Below are 17,086 nucleotides of genomic sequence, written 5' to 3' on the forward strand. Positions count from 1 at the left end.
AAAACTCTACTCAGAAGCTTCTAGACATCATCAATAGCTATAGCAAGGTAGCAGGATATAAAATCAACATAGAAGAACCATTAGCATTTCTATACACTAACAATGAACAAACTGAAAAAGAATGTATGAAAACAATTCCATTTACAATAGCATCAAAAAAAATCAAATACCTAGGTGTAAACCTAACAAAAGATGTGAAAGACCTCTACAAGGAAAACTATACACTTCTGAAGAAAGAGATTGAGGAAGACTATAGAAAGTGGAGAGATCTCCCATGCTCATGGATTGGTAGAATCAACATAGTAAAAATGTTGATACTCCCAAAATTAATCTACATGTTTAATTCAATTCCCATCAAAATTCCAATGACATTCATTAAAGAGATAGAAAAATCTACTGTGAAATTTATATGGAAACACAAGAGGCCACGAATAGCCAAGGCAATACTCAGTCAAAAGAACAGTGCAGGAGGTATCACAATACCTGACTTCAAACTATATTACAAAGCAATACCAACAAAAACAGCATGGTACTAGCACAAAAACAGACATGAAGACCAGTGAAACAGAATAGAGGACCCAGATATGAAGCCACACAACTATAACCAACTTGTCTTTGACAAAGGAGCTAAAAATATACGATGGAGAAATAGCAGCCTCTTCAACAAAAACTGCTGGGAAAACTGGTTAGCAGCCTGCAAAAAACTGAAACTAGATCCATGTATATCACCCTACACCAATATTAACTCAAAATGGATCAAGGATCTTAATATCAGACCACAAACTCTAAAGTTGATAAAGGAAAGAGTAGGAAATACTCTGGAGTTAGTAGGTATAGGTAGGAACTTTCTCAACGAAACCCCAGCAGCACAGCAACTAAGAGATAGCATAGATAAATGGGACCTCATAAAACTAAAAAGCTTCTGTTCATCAAAAGAAATGGTCTCTAAACTGAAGAGAACACCCACAGAGTGGGAGAAAATATTTGCCAGCTACACATCAGACAAAGGACTGATAACCAGAATATATAAGGAACTTAAAAAACTAAATTCTCACAAAACTAATGAACCAATAAAGAAATGGGCAAGTGAACGAAACAGAAGTTTCTCAAAAGAAGAAATTCAAATGGCCAAATACACATGAAAAAATGCTCACCATCTCTAGCAATAAAGGAAATGCAAATTAAAACCACACTAAGATTCCACCTCACCCCTGTTAGAATAGCCATCATCAGCAACACCACCAACAACAGGTGTTGGCGAGGATGCAGGGGAAAAGGAACCCTCTTACACTGTTGGTGGGAATGTAAACTAGTACAACCACTCTGGAAAAACATTTGGAGGCTACTTAAAAAGCTAAACATTGATCTACCATTTGATCCAGCAATAACACTCTTGGGGATATACCAAAAAGACCATGACACAGGTTACTCCAGAGGCACCTGCACACCCATGTTTATTGTGGCACTATTCACAATAGCCAAGTTATGGAAACAGCCAAGATGCCCCACCACTGACGAATGGATTAAGAAAATGTGGTATCTATACACAATGGAATTTTATGCAGCCGTGAAGAAGAACGAAATGTTATCATTCGCTGGTAAATGGATGGAATTGGAGAACATCATTCTGAGTGAGGTTAGCCTGGCCCAAAAGACCAAAAATCGTATGTTCTCCCTTATATGTGGACATTAGATCAAGGGCAAACACAACAATGGGATTGGACTTTGAGCACATGATAAAAGTGAGAGCACACAAGGGAGGGGTGAGGATAGGTAAGACACCTAAAAAACTAGCTGGCATTTGTTGCCCTTAACGCAGAGAAACTAAAGCAGATACCTTAAAAGCAACTGAAGCAAATAGGTAAAGGGGACCAGGAACTAGAGAAAAGGTGAGATCAAAAAGAATTAACCTAGAAGGTAACACACACGCACAGGAAATTAATGTGCGTTAACTCCCTGTATAGCTATTCTTATCTCAACTAGCAAAAACCCTTGTTCCTTTCTATTATTGCTTTTACTCTCTCTTCAACAAAATTAGAGACAAGGGCAAAATAGTTTCTGCTGGGTATCAACGGGGTGGGGGGAGAGGGAGGGGGTGGAGTGGGTGGTAAGGGGGGGCTAGGAGTAGGGGGGAGAAATGACCCAAGCCTTGTATGCACATATGAATAATAAAACAATAAAAAAAGATTATTCCACAAAATAAAAATAAAATAAAATAAAGAGGCTGTCTTTTCTCCAACCTATGTTTTGGGCACCTTTGTCAAAAACAAGTTGACTGTAGCTTTGTGGATTAGTGTTTGGTCTTCTATTCTGTTGCACTAATGTGAACTTGGGTATTGTGATACCGCCAGCTTTTTTTGAATTTGATAAAAGAATGTTACAAATTTAATAATGATCTTTAAACAATTTTAAGATTTCTGAATGAATGCTGATAGCAAAGAAAGTTTTCGAGCTATTAGTGAGCAAAAGAAATTTCAACAACCATGCCAGAAAAGAACACTGACATCACTCTCTACGTATAAAAATGATATTCCAAAAGGGATATCCTATATGAAGGTAAGCTGAGTATCATCAGAAGCAGGAGGAGAAATATGCAGGTGTGACAGAAAGGTATCCTAAACTATGAAGAAGAACATGTCATTTTCTAAAAGTCTCATATTTGTTATTTTTCAGCACTTGTGATTTTCATGTGATATGTTTGCTTGCTCAGAAAACCTTCTATGTGACAACATTTGAAGTTTTTTCATGAAGAGTGACAAAGAGTCTCTCATAGACCAAACTTTAGATAGTTTTTTCTGTACACTTTTGTCAACAAGGCCTTGGTTTGGGACCTGCTCAGTACAGTTGCAGAATAAAGCCTGAACAGTGTACTTTTGACTGATCCATTGGTCATAGAAGAAATAAGGGAGAAAAATTTAAAAGTCTTAGAATCAAATGAAAATGAAATCAAGGCATACCTGTGGGAAACAATGGAAGCACATCTAAGAAGGACGTTCGTTTGTAACTATGCTTGTCTATAATACAAAAACCAGAGAGACATCAAATAAACCACCTAAAAAGTTAAATCTCAAGTGTTAGAAAAACCAGAACACGCCAATCCCAAAATTAGAAGAAGGAAAGACATAATAAATATCATAGCTGGAATACAACTAAAAGTGGAAAAGTATGGCTGGGTATTGAACTTAGTGAGAGAAAACTATCCCAGCATGCATAAAGTCATGGGTTTCATCTGCTCAGCCACAAAAAGAAAGAAATGAAGAGGGAGAGAGAGAGAGAGAGAGAGAGAGAGAGAGAGAGAGAGAGAGAGAGAGAGAGAGAGAGAGAGAGATTGAGAATAATAAGAAAAAAGAAGAGGAGGAGAAGGAAGGGAGGAAGGAAGGAAGCAAAATAGATGATGGTGAATTGATACCAAGATAGAAAAATAGACCAATAGGCCTGTGGAGCAGAATAGACATCCTAGAAATAGGCATTAATCACAGGAAACATCAGATGTGATTGAAGAAGTGATAGAAATGGTAAAAAGAAACAGACTTTGCAGTGATGGTTGTGGGCAACCAACCTTCTAAGTGCAATCACATGACGCTGGGAAGATCACTGATGAGAGAAGGCAACTCTCGCCATCTTAAAGTCCACTTTAACTATGAACACAACACTTAGAACTCGGAAAGTCAACCTATACATGTCAAAGCTAATGTTACATTACCTTAGTGTATCCCAGGTGTATCAGTTACCTAAACTACCTGTGAGAGCATTTATATTTTACCATCTGCTGCCCTAAAATTTTAACCATTGCTGGAAACACATTTGAGTCTTCTAAAATACATTTCTTTTCTTTCCTTTTTTGTTTTGATGGTAGTGGGGTTTGGACTGAGGGCCTCACACTTGTGAGGCAAGTGCTCCATCACTTGATCCATTACCCTGTTAAAACATGTTTCTTAAATTGAATGGGAATGATGGAGTCAAATTGAAATCATAGATGTAAGTTCAAGAATGCACAAAACAAATTTAATGATCTGAAAGCACAAAGCAGTGGTTCCCACAGAGGAAAGATAGAAATCATCCAATGCAGCAGAGTTCCTAAGGATAGTTGAAACCAAGGCACTTTGGTTTTAACATATCAGAATTGAGAATTTTTAAATGACTGACGTATCAAGTGTTGGCAAGGCTGTAGAAGAACCAGAATTCTCCCATGGCACTAATGGGAATATAAATGAATATCACCACTTTAAAACTGAATGACAGTTTCTGCAAATGCTATACACCACCTAATGAAGAAACAAGAAAGCCACTCCTAGGCATTTGTCCAAAAATGTATGCCCACATCCACCAAAGTTGAGGGAGATCAATTACAAGCCCTTGATCATGAACAGAAATGCATTCAACGGAAGAAAAACAGAGCAGTATTCTACTGAGAAGATTTATTTAAGTGAAACCTAGATGGAATTAAAGTAGAAGTGTTAATAAAGCAACAGTTCACACACATGGGACACTGAGGGTGGCAGCTTAACCAAGCAGTCAAGTTACTTGAGCTTCCAGGTCTTAGGGATTGTGATGGACAGACTTTAATGATGATGCTAAGGGTATGTATATAATTGTGAGTTTTGCAAAACATAGCAGGGCATTTTGAAGATCCAGGGAATGGGGAGTGGTTTACTTAATAAGGTGACTTCAGAGCCAAGATGGCAACGTGAGGGGAGGTGCATGAATGAATCTGCAGGTGTATTGAGATGAGGTCTCTGGATAACCTAGAGGCCAGAAAGTCACTGCTGGAATTATTGCTCAATTCCATTGGCCTGGATGTCAACAAGTAGCCTCAACAGTAGCCAACCATCACCCTAGGGCTATGGTGAAGCAGGATGTTTGGCAAAATGTATATGGATCTGGTGCTGACTTGCTCTTTTCTGTTGTGTTTTACCTTTCTATGTGCCTACTCACTATCACAACAACATGTATAAAAATATTATTCAAACTTTATTCAGTGGCTCATATTGAAATCAGCTCAAAGGTTTATCTCCATGAAACAAGATCAATACATACTGGTACAATCCCACAGTTATAAGAATGAGATTTTTTTTTCTCAAATCCCCACTCTCAACTGCACCAATACCATCAGGTAGATGTGCAGGAGCCCAGGGGCTTGAGCTCTACCCTGTTGTGGACTAGAAGAGTCCATAGGAATCTTCTGATCACTCACACTGCTCCAACTGCTGTACCTGGTATGGCCATGGTAGCCTATACCAGAGCTATGCCCAGACCATTCTAAGCTGTGGACTCCTCAGGACCCAGGCCTCCTCCTCCAGCACTGTTGGCCATGCTGAAGAGGATCATTCCTCCATGTTTCTTCCATCTCCAATAGTGAAGTCCTGAAGGCACGTGCAGAGCACCTGAAGACCAGGAGAAAAGGTGACCTATGAGATAAGGAGGGAGAATATAGTCATGAGTCTCAGGTTGCTGAGAGGAGGAGGTAGCACCTTTCTGAGAAAATGTCTTAGGTGGTCATGATCATCACTTACTGAGCCCTACATACACCCTCTGGTGGATGAGAGAGTACAGTGCAAGACTCAGTCACAATGAGATGAGGACTTAAGGGATGATGTTCCCTAGGCCCATCAGCATGGGGACAGAGAGACACCCAGTGGAAGCCTTTCTCTGTTGGGGAGGGATGGTAACACTTTGCAGCATGATGTCTGGCATCCAACTTGACCTACTTCCTGTCCTGAAGGGTCTTTCTCGCCTACTCCCCAAAACACCAAAAAGGAAGGGTGTTACACCAAATACACTAGTGTCAATGCTACAGAAATACAAGAAAATAATTCTATTCTCTTTTTGGGGTAAGGGACATTAGATAGCATATGACAATCTCCCCCTTTTACTCAGGAACACTCTTTCACATTATGGTTGGTGGCAGTTTGGAGTCCTTTGTTATGGGATATCAGGTCACCTTGTATGAATATAAACATTTGAATAGAATCAGAATTGGGGTCTTTCTGTTTCATAAAATCTAAAATCCTGTATTCCCACCTTGGAAGACATCAACCCATCACAGTCATTTTAATCCCAATTGAAAAGGGAGTGCAGGGCTTGGTAACAAAATTCAGGCCGTGTTTGAGCAGATGCTAGGATTAGAGATGCAGGAAGTTTATTGGGCCATGGCAAAAGCTCCATAGGAGAGTTTAATGAAGGAAGAGAACATGGACTGATAACTATAAATTGCCTTACTCAAATTTGGGTCCCACAACAAGGTACCATATTTTATGTAATTTATATACACCAGCAATGGTGGGCATGGGATGACAGAGACAGGCAGTAGACTTTGAGTAGAGAGTTCCAGGGAGAATCTGACAGCAGTATCTTTCTGGGTTCAGTGTCCACATCTCAGTCCTGAGTAGAGGGAAAGGGCTCAGAGATGTCTCTCAGTCTTGCCTCTGGGCTCCTCCACACCTGCAGACCAACAAGGGTTTCAGGTCACAGAAGACCACTTTAACTCCAAGCACAAGCAAAAGTCAGCCCCACATGGAACCTGGGTTTCCATCACTGTCCCTCCCTGGAGAGTGTCAGGCCTGCTCACCTGGTGTAGTAGACCCAGGTGAGGCCATAGGTAATCAGGAAGCCAGCTCCCATGAGAGATCCCCTAATTAGTGTGAGGACCAGGGGCCAGGATCCCTCCTGCTTCTCAGATGCACATGGGCAGGAAGAAGGGCATCCTAGGAAAGAGATCAGGTGAACTTTCACCCCCAGGATTTGGCCACATACTAAAAAGCTGTCTAGGCTGGAAGAGGGACTTTCTAGGAAAGAGGACAGGAAGACCTTACATCCACAGACCTTAGACCCAGTTACATCCCAATCCCAGCTAGGCTGACACCCCAGCACCTGTCCTGATACTCACTCTGCACAGACAGGCTCACAGAAAGATGCTGGGAGCCCAGAGGGTTCTGAGCATGGCAGGTGAATTCCCCATCATCTTCGGTCCTTACATGAGGCAGCTCTAGGACCCCAGATGCTGACACCTGGGAAGTATCCAGGGCTTTTCTGTTCCTGGACCAGCTCAGTGAAGCATGGGGGTTGCTGTCAGCCACACAGATCAGACTCAGGGACTGGCCTTCCACGACAGGAAGTGACATGCCACTGCTCATGGTCTGTGGGGCTGGGGAAAAAACACACAGAAAGGCAGGTGAAGGAGGAAGGTCTGTCTCTCCCTAGCTCCCCTCCCCACCCCCAATGAGCACAAACAGGAAGATGAGACCTGGTGGCAAGTGCAGAGACTGGATTAATCATAGCTGGAGGGGTGATACCATGGAATCAGGCTGTATGAAAGACTGGAATGAGCTTAAATGAGATGTGCTGGAAATAAGATGTGCCTCATATTAAGCAGATATAGGAGGGCAACTGGGGAGAGAGCATAAAAGGAACATATCTGCAACCTGACCATGAGAACCAGGTGCTCAGAAACACTTTGACACTGGGAAAGTAGGTAGAGAGACACTTCTGGAGGCTTGAGTATCAGAATCCTTTGCCTATGGTCTCTGTAAATCAGTAGGTTGCTGTGAGTAGAAGAGTCACAGGAGCATCTGTGGATCTACAAAGATCCTGCTGGGGCCGTGGAGGGCATGGAGTGAGAGACTGGACAGGAGGCAAGGATGCTGTGGAGGAAGCTGAAGCATTGGTCCAGGTTTGAGGACAAGACCTGGGCTGTTTCTGGAATCAAGGAGAAGGAATGGAGGGAAAGGATCTGAGAAGTGAAAGTCTCAAACATGCAGATTCAGGGCTCAACTGGTGAGAAAGGCAGCTATATAGAGCATTGACCAGGTAAGTTGTGGTGTCAGTCAGGTGGTGGACAGAAATCAGAATTGGAGGGTAACTGTGCAGACCCAGAAAAGAGCTGGATACAGACTCATGGAAGTCATGAGGGTAGGAGCATCCTAAACAGTAGAGTGAAAAGAAAGGACAGTCCCAAGGGGGACCATTGGAAGGCCCCAGAAAAAAATCCTCAAATAAGACATGAGGGAGGGCAGGCAGGCACAGGAGTATTGGAGAGCAGACAGGAACTCAGGAGAAGGGCACAGTGAGCTAAGCAGTCTAACCATGGAGTCAGAAAGTGAAGGGCATTTGCCTGAGTGTGGCAGGGAACTGGGAAGTTGTGTTTAGTGGGTGCAAAGTTTCAGTTTTGCAGGATGATAAGAGCTCTGCAGATTGACTTCACAGCATGAATATGGACACCATACTCGTGCATTGTCCTCGTAAATATTGCTGACAGAAATCTTACATGTGTTCATTATCAAAATAAGGCATAATCTTGAAAGCAATGTTGAGAAGAGAAAAGAAAAAGGATCAGGTAAAAGCAGTAGTGGGTCTCTCAATTGCTGACCATGTTGATGGGGTGGGTGGGAGAGCCTAAGTGCAGGGACTGAGGAGAGACGGAAGGTCCCACCCACCACCATGGTCTGATCCCTGCACTTGAATGAGCTCCCATCACAGCTTAGGAGAGGATGGGAATTTCTCACCTGTGCCATTTCTGAGGTGGCTGATGCTGAGGTTCTGTGGAGCATCTGCATAGAGAGACATGGCCCTGCTTCAGAGGTGACCAGTAAGGTGGGCATTGTCTGGGGAGGTACCGAGGAGTGTCATGGAATCCAGGAAGGAGGGCAAGCTGTCTTCTAACTCACTCCTCCACCAGATTCCAAATGCTCAGCTCCTTACATGGATTTTCTCACATTCTCATTCTTGAACTCTGTCGGGCACACACACACACACACACACACACACACACACACACGCACACACACATGCATGCACATAGACACATACATTCACACGACTCCCAGCCACCCCTCCGGCACTCACAGGAGACATTGAGCCAGATGGTTCTCTCCGTGGTCACATCATGGAGATTCACCTGACAGGTGAGGCTGGTGTTGTGGTCCTGGGGACGTGGACTGAGGGAGAGCTCTGAGGTCTGAAGAGTGCTGGGATCCATCATTTTGATGACATTCCCTCTCCAGGAGAAGGTGAGAGATGTGCTCCCTTGGCAGGACCCTGGCACGCTGCACCTCAGCTGGCTGAGGCGGCCAGATTGAAGGGGCTCCAGAAAGTGGATGACGGGTTTCTCAGTCAGGGCTGAAGAGGAAACAGGGAGATGCCTCAGACAAAGAGAGTGGGGACTCACAGTGTGACCCTGAGAGTGGGTAGTGGCTCAGACACCAGCTTTGCCCAGGTTCCACATCCCTTCTGATCACCCAACCCCAAGACCAGTGCAGGGAATGGTCTGCAGGAGTCTGCACAATCCAGCATCCTCTACTGTGCTCCCTGCCTACCTGTCACCCTCAAAGTCAGCTTCTTGTCCCGGTAAGTATATTTTACATCGGATCCTCTTTCCACTCGGAAGACGTAGTGTCCTGAGTCCCCCTTCCTGGCGTCTGTGATGTGCAGAGAACAGTTGTTGTTCCTGATGTCCTGAACGAGATGGAATCGGTCCCTGGTCTCAGTCTTCACTTCTCTGTTTTGGTTGTTTGTGGCCACAGGTTCATCATAGATTGTGTCCCCATCCAAGAACCAGTAGATGTAGGGTGGGGATGATGTGTAGTAATTTCTCCTAGGCCAGGGGTAGGAGAAGTGGCAGTGCACCAGGATGCACAGGCCTTCCTGCACCGTCACCGACTCTGCCACTTTCAGCTCATACCCTGGATTCACCTGCAGGGACCCTGTGGGGACACAGAGGCTCAGCTGCAGCCACCACCTCTGCCCACCCTTTCACCCTCAGCCCACTCACCTGCCCACAGCAGGGGCAGCAGCAGCAGGGCCAGCATCCCACACCTGCCACAGCCAGAGTCCATCTAGCAGTGAAGGAGTGCCCTGACTGTGGGTGGGGCCGAGGAGGCCTGACAGGAAGCTGGTGTGCTGTGAGAAGTGTGGGTAGCCACCAAAGGGGAAGCTGGCTGTCAGTGAACTTTGGAGGCTGAAGTAGAGTTGGGAAATCTTGTCTCCCAACTTCATCAGAGGCTGCAGGCGACAAGACTGAAACCCACAGTGAGCAATTTCTCTCCACACCATCTGTCTTATATTCTGTGTTTCATTATCTATTTCTTGTTCAAAGGGGTTTTGCCATGGTATTTCATCAGTGAAAAGGACCTTTGAGATTGAATTTAGTAGAGGGAAGAAGGCAGGGATGGGCTGAAGCACTTATGCTCTGAGGGTATTTTCAGAACCTGGTATGTTCACTCCAGTTTGAGTCTTCATGGACCTGAGATTCTGGGTGACAGCCATGAGGCCCACACCCACTCTACACAGGTTTCTGAAGGGAGAAACTAACTCTAATTTCAGGGCACCCAAAAGCCTGCAGGAGCCAATTTTCCCCATGAAGGAGCAGAAGCTCTCTCTTCAGGGCCCTGCACTGCTGGCTCTCTGTTCAAATCCCTGGCAGGAGCCTAGCAACATGTGGTAATGGCCTAAACCCTTACTGCTCTTTGATGACAGAACTTAATGAAGAATTTTCCCAAATTTCACAATGATCTTTAAAATTATCTAAGTATTTCTGAAGATGAATTGTGACAGCAAAGAACATTTTTGACCGATCAATGGAATTTTAAACAAATATGCCAGAAAAGGTCTGACTTCTCTTTCTATCCTATGTATAAAAATTATATTACAAAAGTGTTTTCTTATACACAAGTGAGCAGAGTATCAGTCAGAGGCGTGAGGGGAAAGCATGCCGCTGTGCCAGATAGGTGTACACTATTAGTAAAAATAGCAAGTGATTTTTCTAAACGGTATCATTTGTTATTTTTCGGCCCTTGTGATATTGTGATTTTTATGTGATGTGTTTTCTTACTCAAAGAAAACATTTATATGTTTTATTTTTATTTATTTTTGTGGTGCTGGGCTTGAACTCAGGGACTCACTCTTGTTAGGCAGGTGTTCTACCCTCGAGCCACTCCACAAGTCCTTTTTTCGTGATTTTTTTTTTTTTTGAGACTGATTCTTGCTGTTTTCCCAGGCTGGTTTCAAACCACGATCCTCCTGATCTCTGCTCCCTGGGTAGCTAGGATTACAGGTGTAAGCCACCAGCCCCCAGCTTAATGTTCCAAATTTTATAGGTATTTGTTCTTCAAGACTCTCTATTGACCAAACTTTAGACAATCGGCTCTGTGCTCTTTCATCAACTAGTCTTTACCTTTGGACGTGCTGAGTACAGTTGTAGACAGAAGCCAGAACAATACACTTTTGACTGATCTGTGGGCAACTGAAGAAACAAGAAGGAAGTATTTTCAAGTCATAGAGCCAAATGAAGATAAAAATCACAACAAACTAGAACCTTGGGATACAATGAAAGTGGTTCAGAGTAAATTGTAACTATATGTTTCTACACTAAAAAACCAAAACCTTTGAATTAAATAACCTAATTATGCACCTCAAACTTTTAGAAAACAAGAACAAGCCAATCCTAAAAATATCAGAAAAAAAATTAGTAAAGATTAGAGGTGAAATGAATAAAATGGACACTAAAATACCAAGGTATTTTAACTTAAAGAAAATTGTGGCTGGGGTTTGACCTCAGTTGTAGAATACTTGCCTAGCATGAATAAGTTCATGGATTTCATCAACTGTGCTAGTGAAAGAATTGAAGGGAAGGAAAGGGGAGGGGGAAGGGAGAGGAGGGGAGGGAGAGAGGGAAGAAATAAAAAACTAAATGGTGGTGTACTGACACAGAGATAGACCAATAGGCAATGGAACAGAATATACAACCTAGACAGATATGATTGAAGAGGTGATAGAAATGATTAAAAGAAAAATGATAGTTGTGGGCAACTAGCCTCCTAAGTACAATCAAATAAAGTTGAGAAGTGCACTAAGGAGATAAAAAACCCTTACAACTTAAAAATCAACTCTCAGTATGAAAACAACTTAGAATTCAGAAAGTCAACCTACTTGTGTGTAAAATTATAGTTAGATTATTTTAGTGTATCCCAGATATATCAATTACCTAAAGTAGTAATGAGACCTTTAGTATTTTACCACCTGCTTGCCAAGAATTTATCTTTGCTGGAAACACACATTTAAATCTTCTAAATCAAGTTTCTTAATAAAGCAAATGGGAATGATTGATATCATAGATGTAAGTAACAAAATCCATAGAACAAATGTGAAAATGAGCTGAATGCACAAAGTGGTGGTTCCCACAGAGGAAAGATAAAAATCAAATTCTGACCACTATGCCACAGTTCCTAGGGACAGTTAAAACCAAGGAATTTTCTCACATCAGAATGATGAATGTTGGAAAGACTGACATATCAAGTACTGACCAGGATATAGGAGAACCTGAACTCTCCAACACTGCTGGTGAGAATATAAATGAATACCACCCACTTTGGAAAGCTGGAATGCTATACACCACCTACTCTATGATCCAGCAAGCCACTCCTAGGCATTTGTCCAAAGGAGCCTGTCCATGTCCAACAAGTGTCAAGGGAGATGAATGGGAAGTCATTGATTTTGCCGAGGAAAAAAATCAGGGGAGGACACACAGAGGAGTCTTCAACCAAGAAGATTTACTTAAGCAAAAGGTAGATGGTATTAAAGCAGAAGTGTTTATAAAGCAATAGTACACACACATAAGACCCTGAGGATGGCAGGGACCCATCAGTCCAGTGTCCCAAGCTCCTAGGTCTTAGCCATATTGATGTGTAGGGTTTAATGATTAAGCTGAGGATATGCACATAATTTTGGAGTTTTGCAAAACTGGAAGGGCAGGGCACATGCATGAACCAGAGAATAGGGAGAGGTTTACCTAATAAGATGCCCTTAGAACAAAGATGGTGATTTGAGAGGAGGTGTGTCCATGAATCTGAAAATATAAGAAGATGTGAATGAGCCATGGATAACCTCTGGAGTTGGGAAAGTCGTTGTTGGTGTCATTGCTAGATTCCATTGTCTGCCATAGCCAGAAGTAGCCTCAATGGTAGCTAACTGTTACTATGGGCCATGGGTGGAACAGGATGTTTAGCAAAATGTAGTCGAATATGGTGCTGGCCTGTTTTCTTGCTCCTTTGAATGGGAATTTTCCTATTCTACCTGCCTACCACCACATGTACAAACAGTTATCTCAACTTCATTAGTAATGACCCATACTGGAATCAGACCAAATGTTCCTCCTCATAAAACAAGATTGATAAATAGTAGAACACTTATACAGTTACATGGCTGAGAACAATACACAGTAGCAAGCAGGATCACATGTAAACAGAGTGGTCTACTTTTCATTACTATAATGAAATACCTGAAGCTGATTACTTAATAAGAAAAGAAGTTTATTTCTGCTCACAGTTCTGGTGGTCTAAGGTTAAAAAGCAACATCTGCTGATTGCCTTGCTGGCAGTATCCCAAAGGCAGCAAAGGTGAACACACAGGAGATGGTGGGCGTGTGTGTGTGTGTGTGTGTGTGTGTGTGTGTGTGTGTGTGTAGTGCCCATGTGAGGTTACCCTCTCATCTCTCATCTGTTTATATATAAGTCTACCAGGAATCAATCACGGAGTTCCATCCTGATGAATTTATCTAATCCTAATTAGCTCCACATCTCAATACTAGTCAATTCAGTTTCCATCCTCTTAACACCTCATAATTTGTATTGAATTTTAACACGTGATCCATGGAGGGCACACTCAGACCATATTCAATCACACACACACATACACTCAATAATGTGGGTCAATTATTTTTAAGAAAAGTTCTTGACAACAAGTTATCAGACAGGACGTTTGCTCTTATTTATAAAAATGTGACATATGTATTAATTAACTAGGAGTTGTCTTTCATCAGATAGATGCTGCCTGCTCCATGACTTATTTAATTGGTTAAATCTCTGCAATATAGAATTTTTCATCTCTGCCCATTATTTGCCTTATAGTCGTGTTTCCCTTCCTCGTGCATTTGAGACGAAATGATGCATGGATTTTCAGAGCTGAGAAGAGAGATTTGGTGCTCTGAGCCCTGGAAGGGAGGAGGAAGGCAAAGGGTACAACTAGAGGTAGCACAGGTAGAGGAGGAGAATGAAGCTGGAGAATGGAGCTTTAATATCGGGAGTGACAACTGGAGGGGCTGGGGACAGTAACTGATGTTCTACTTAGAATCAGCCCACTGAGCAGGGCAGTGCAGTCTGGACTCCACATCTTCTCTCCAATGAACTTCTTGTTTCTCTCTCCTCTAAGGTTCAAGAAATGGAGACCTGAGAGTCTGGAAGTTGCCTTATCCTGGATTGTCAGGGCCAGAACACCTGGTATAGATCAAGATAGGATGATGGAGAAGGAGGAAGCTGAGCCCATCAGGATTCCCCCCCAGTACCATGTGGACCAGAAGCTTCCTCTTCTTAGAGGCACAGGGCAAGAGGTAGGGCTTCATGAGAAGAGGAGATAAGAGAGATAGTGTTCCTGTATCTGCACTGTAGCCACATACCATGTCTCTCTGCACTTCTAGGAAGCTGGTGATTTTTTCTAGTCTCCGCCCCTCAACTGCACCAGGAACATCAGAGAGATGTGCAGGAGCCTGGAAGCTTGAACTCCACACTGTTGCAGACTAGGAGAGTTCATGGGAGTCTGTTTACCATCCATACTGAACCTAACACGGACTCTGACCATGGGCTCTGCCCCTCAAAGGTCTGGACTCTCCAGGAACTGCAATTCCTGCTCCAGAGCTCTTAGGAAGTACTGAGGAGGATGGTTTCCTCCATCTTCACTCCAGCTGTGATAATGAAACTCTGAAGGCACCCGAGGAACACCTGGTGATCAAGAGTGAAGGTGGCCTCTGAGTCAGGAAGGAGGATGTAGCCATGACTCTCAGGTTGCTGAGAGGAAGAGTTAGCACATTTCTGAGAAACATATAGGTGGTTCCTCTCTGGTTCCAAGATCTTTTCCAAGCTATGAGTAATGTTGAACCCCATCTTAAAATGTGTTATCCACCCAAGTATCTACATCTCTTAACCTACTTGGAGAATTGATGTTCCATTACTTCTCATAGTGGTACTTCAAGTAAACAAGTGTATATTTTACCTCCATACCTTAACATATATCTCTCACTGACGCCCTCATGGGATTCCCTGGTACTCTAAAAGCAGTTCTGAAAGAACCTTAAGATATGATATTGTCCTTGGGATTGTATATTGTCATTTCCTTTCATTCATAGGTATCACTAGAGCACAGTAACCATATGCCTGGCTACAGAGAGTCTCAGTATTCCAGGATCAGACAATAAGGCGACTTCTTCCCTGGGGTGAAAGAGAAAGATACCTGTAGTGCTAGTCAATCCCCACCTGGCCTTCCTTCAGCTGGTTCCACTCAAAACTAGGTGCAGACCTCAAGCTGGACATTTCCCCCCAGACCACTACATTCTGTATTTCCAGTAGGAGTGAGAAAAACATGGGGTAGGTGAGAGAAGAGGAAATTGGAAGCAGAAGCCACAAGGTATAGACAGACACACAGACAGACAGAAGAGGAAATTTCCCTATAATCTCTAACAGGAATTCTGGCCCCAATAATGGCAGGGAAGATTCCAGGCTGGCCCTCCATGGGGCACCTGCTCATCCTAATAAAAATAATAAGCAAACTATGGAACTGGAAGAAGAGATCAACCATTTTCACATTGAAGAAAAGGTATAGAGTTCAACTCACAGAAAAGGGTACTTAAAGATTTATTTTTTTCCTAAGCAAAATAATGATAGTATACTTTGTTGAGGTGATGTTCATGTGACATACAATTTCCATTGTTGATTTTGGATGTGACAAATTTTAAAGGATGAAATGAACAGGAAACTGAAGCAGGGCTGGGTAATCATGTACCAGGAGCTAAATGCTCTCCCTTCAGCAGGAATTCAAGCAGTGAAAGTCCTAGACTTGGTGACAATGAGATGAGCATGGGGACAGAGCCACCCCCATAGAAGCCTTTCTGTGTTGGGGAGGAATGGTGACATTTTGCAGCATGGTATTTGGCATCCAACTTGACCTACTTCCTGTCCTGAAGGATCATTCTCTTCCGCTGTCTCCAAATGTTGAAGGAAGGGTGTTATACCAAATACACTCATAAAATGTTAGAGAAATACAGGAAAATAATCCCATTCTCATGGTGCTGGAAGGGATACCTTCTGGATTATAACAACCACTCTTTAGGTCCAAGAAGCCTCTCCCATATAGTGGTGGGTGGCAGATTTGTGTTATTTGTTATGGGCAATCAGCTCGCTATGTGTGGATATTAAAATTTTGAAAAAGATCAAGTCTGGACACTTTTTGTATCATACAACCTGAAGTCTGCTGTTAAAATCTTGGAAGTTGTGAACCCAAAACAGTCATTTTGGAGCAAATGGAAATGGGAATGGAGGACTTATTAACAAAGCTCCAGTTCCTGTATTTGAGGAGAGGCTCGGATTCAGGGAGACCATAAGTACATGGGGGTGATGGAGAAGGCTACATACGAAAGGTTAATGAAGGAAGAGAACATAGAATGAAAATATAAATTGTCTTATTCCAATTTGGGTCCTGCAACAAAGTGCCTTATGTTGTGGTAACATAAGTACCTTAGATTATAAGTAACAACGATGGTGGGCTTGGTGTACACACCTGTAATCCCGGCACTTGAGAGGTTGAGGCTGGAGGGTCTCAAGAGAAGCCTCATGTGGCTATGAAGTCTTTTCCTTCAATTTGGCTTCCATTAATTAGGAATATACAGTTTGTATTTCTATTATATTTGACTTACATTGTTTTTAAAATGTGTTATTTATTATTAACATAAATCTACCATTTAAACTGTATTCATGTGTCTGGTTTAGTGGCATTAAATATGTCCACTTTACTGTACCATTATCCTCAGAAATATTTCATCTTCCCAAACTCAAATATGTGCCCATTGAACATCAACTCCTTGATTCCTCTTTACCTCAGCTTCTGGAAACACCATTATCCTTACTGCCTATGAATATTGCCACAAAAGTCATGTAAGTAGAACTACAGGATTGTCCTTTCATGTCTGACTTATTTCACTTACATAATATCTTCAAAGTCACCCATGTTGAAGCCTGAGTTGGAACTTCCTTCCATTTTAAGGTTTAAC

General features: G+C 42.6%; 1 protein-coding gene and 1 long non-coding RNA gene across 5 annotated transcripts; one reads left to right on the top strand and one right to left on the bottom strand.

Moving 5' to 3' along the window:
* Positions 1-4,966: 4,966 nt before the first annotated feature.
* Positions 4,967-9,873, bottom strand: LOC109689958 (sialic acid-binding Ig-like lectin 14). 4 transcript variants are annotated; one of them, XR_012442719.1, is made up of 8 exons: positions 9,767-9,873; positions 9,312-9,698; positions 8,842-9,114; positions 8,502-8,546; positions 6,887-7,144; positions 6,569-6,704; positions 6,272-6,441; positions 4,967-5,408 (listed from the first exon to the last, which is right to left on the bottom strand). XR_012442719.1 is itself a non-coding variant. In XM_074058122.1 (7 exons), exons 1-7 carry the CDS (start codon positions 9,828-9,830, stop codon positions 6,414-6,416), a joined length of 1,191 nt encoding a protein of 396 aa, XP_073914223.1. In that variant the 5' UTR covers positions 9,831-9,873; the 3' UTR covers positions 6,118-6,413. The 4 variants fall into 4 exon arrangements, 3 of the variants coding, with proteins under 3 accessions (XP_073914223.1, XP_073914224.1, XP_020024636.1); XM_074058122.1 differs by lacking the exon at positions 4,967-5,408 and having other exon boundaries at positions 6,118-6,441; XM_074058123.1 differs by lacking the exons at positions 4,967-5,408; positions 8,502-8,546 and having other exon boundaries at positions 6,118-6,441.
* Positions 9,874-9,897: 24 nt separating this feature from the next.
* On the top strand, positions 9,898-16,249 carry LOC109689963 (uncharacterized). Its single transcript, XR_012442720.1, has 2 exons — positions 9,898-10,023; positions 14,200-16,249. It is a non-coding gene; the product is annotated as an uncharacterized lncRNA (long non-coding RNA).
* Positions 16,250-17,086: the final 837 nt, after the last annotated feature.

Source organism: Castor canadensis, chromosome 16 (genome assembly GCF_047511655.1).
Source record: "Castor canadensis chromosome 16, mCasCan1.hap1v2, whole genome shotgun sequence".
In the NCBI taxonomy this organism is placed as follows: Eukaryota; Metazoa; Chordata; class Mammalia; order Rodentia; family Castoridae; genus Castor; species Castor canadensis.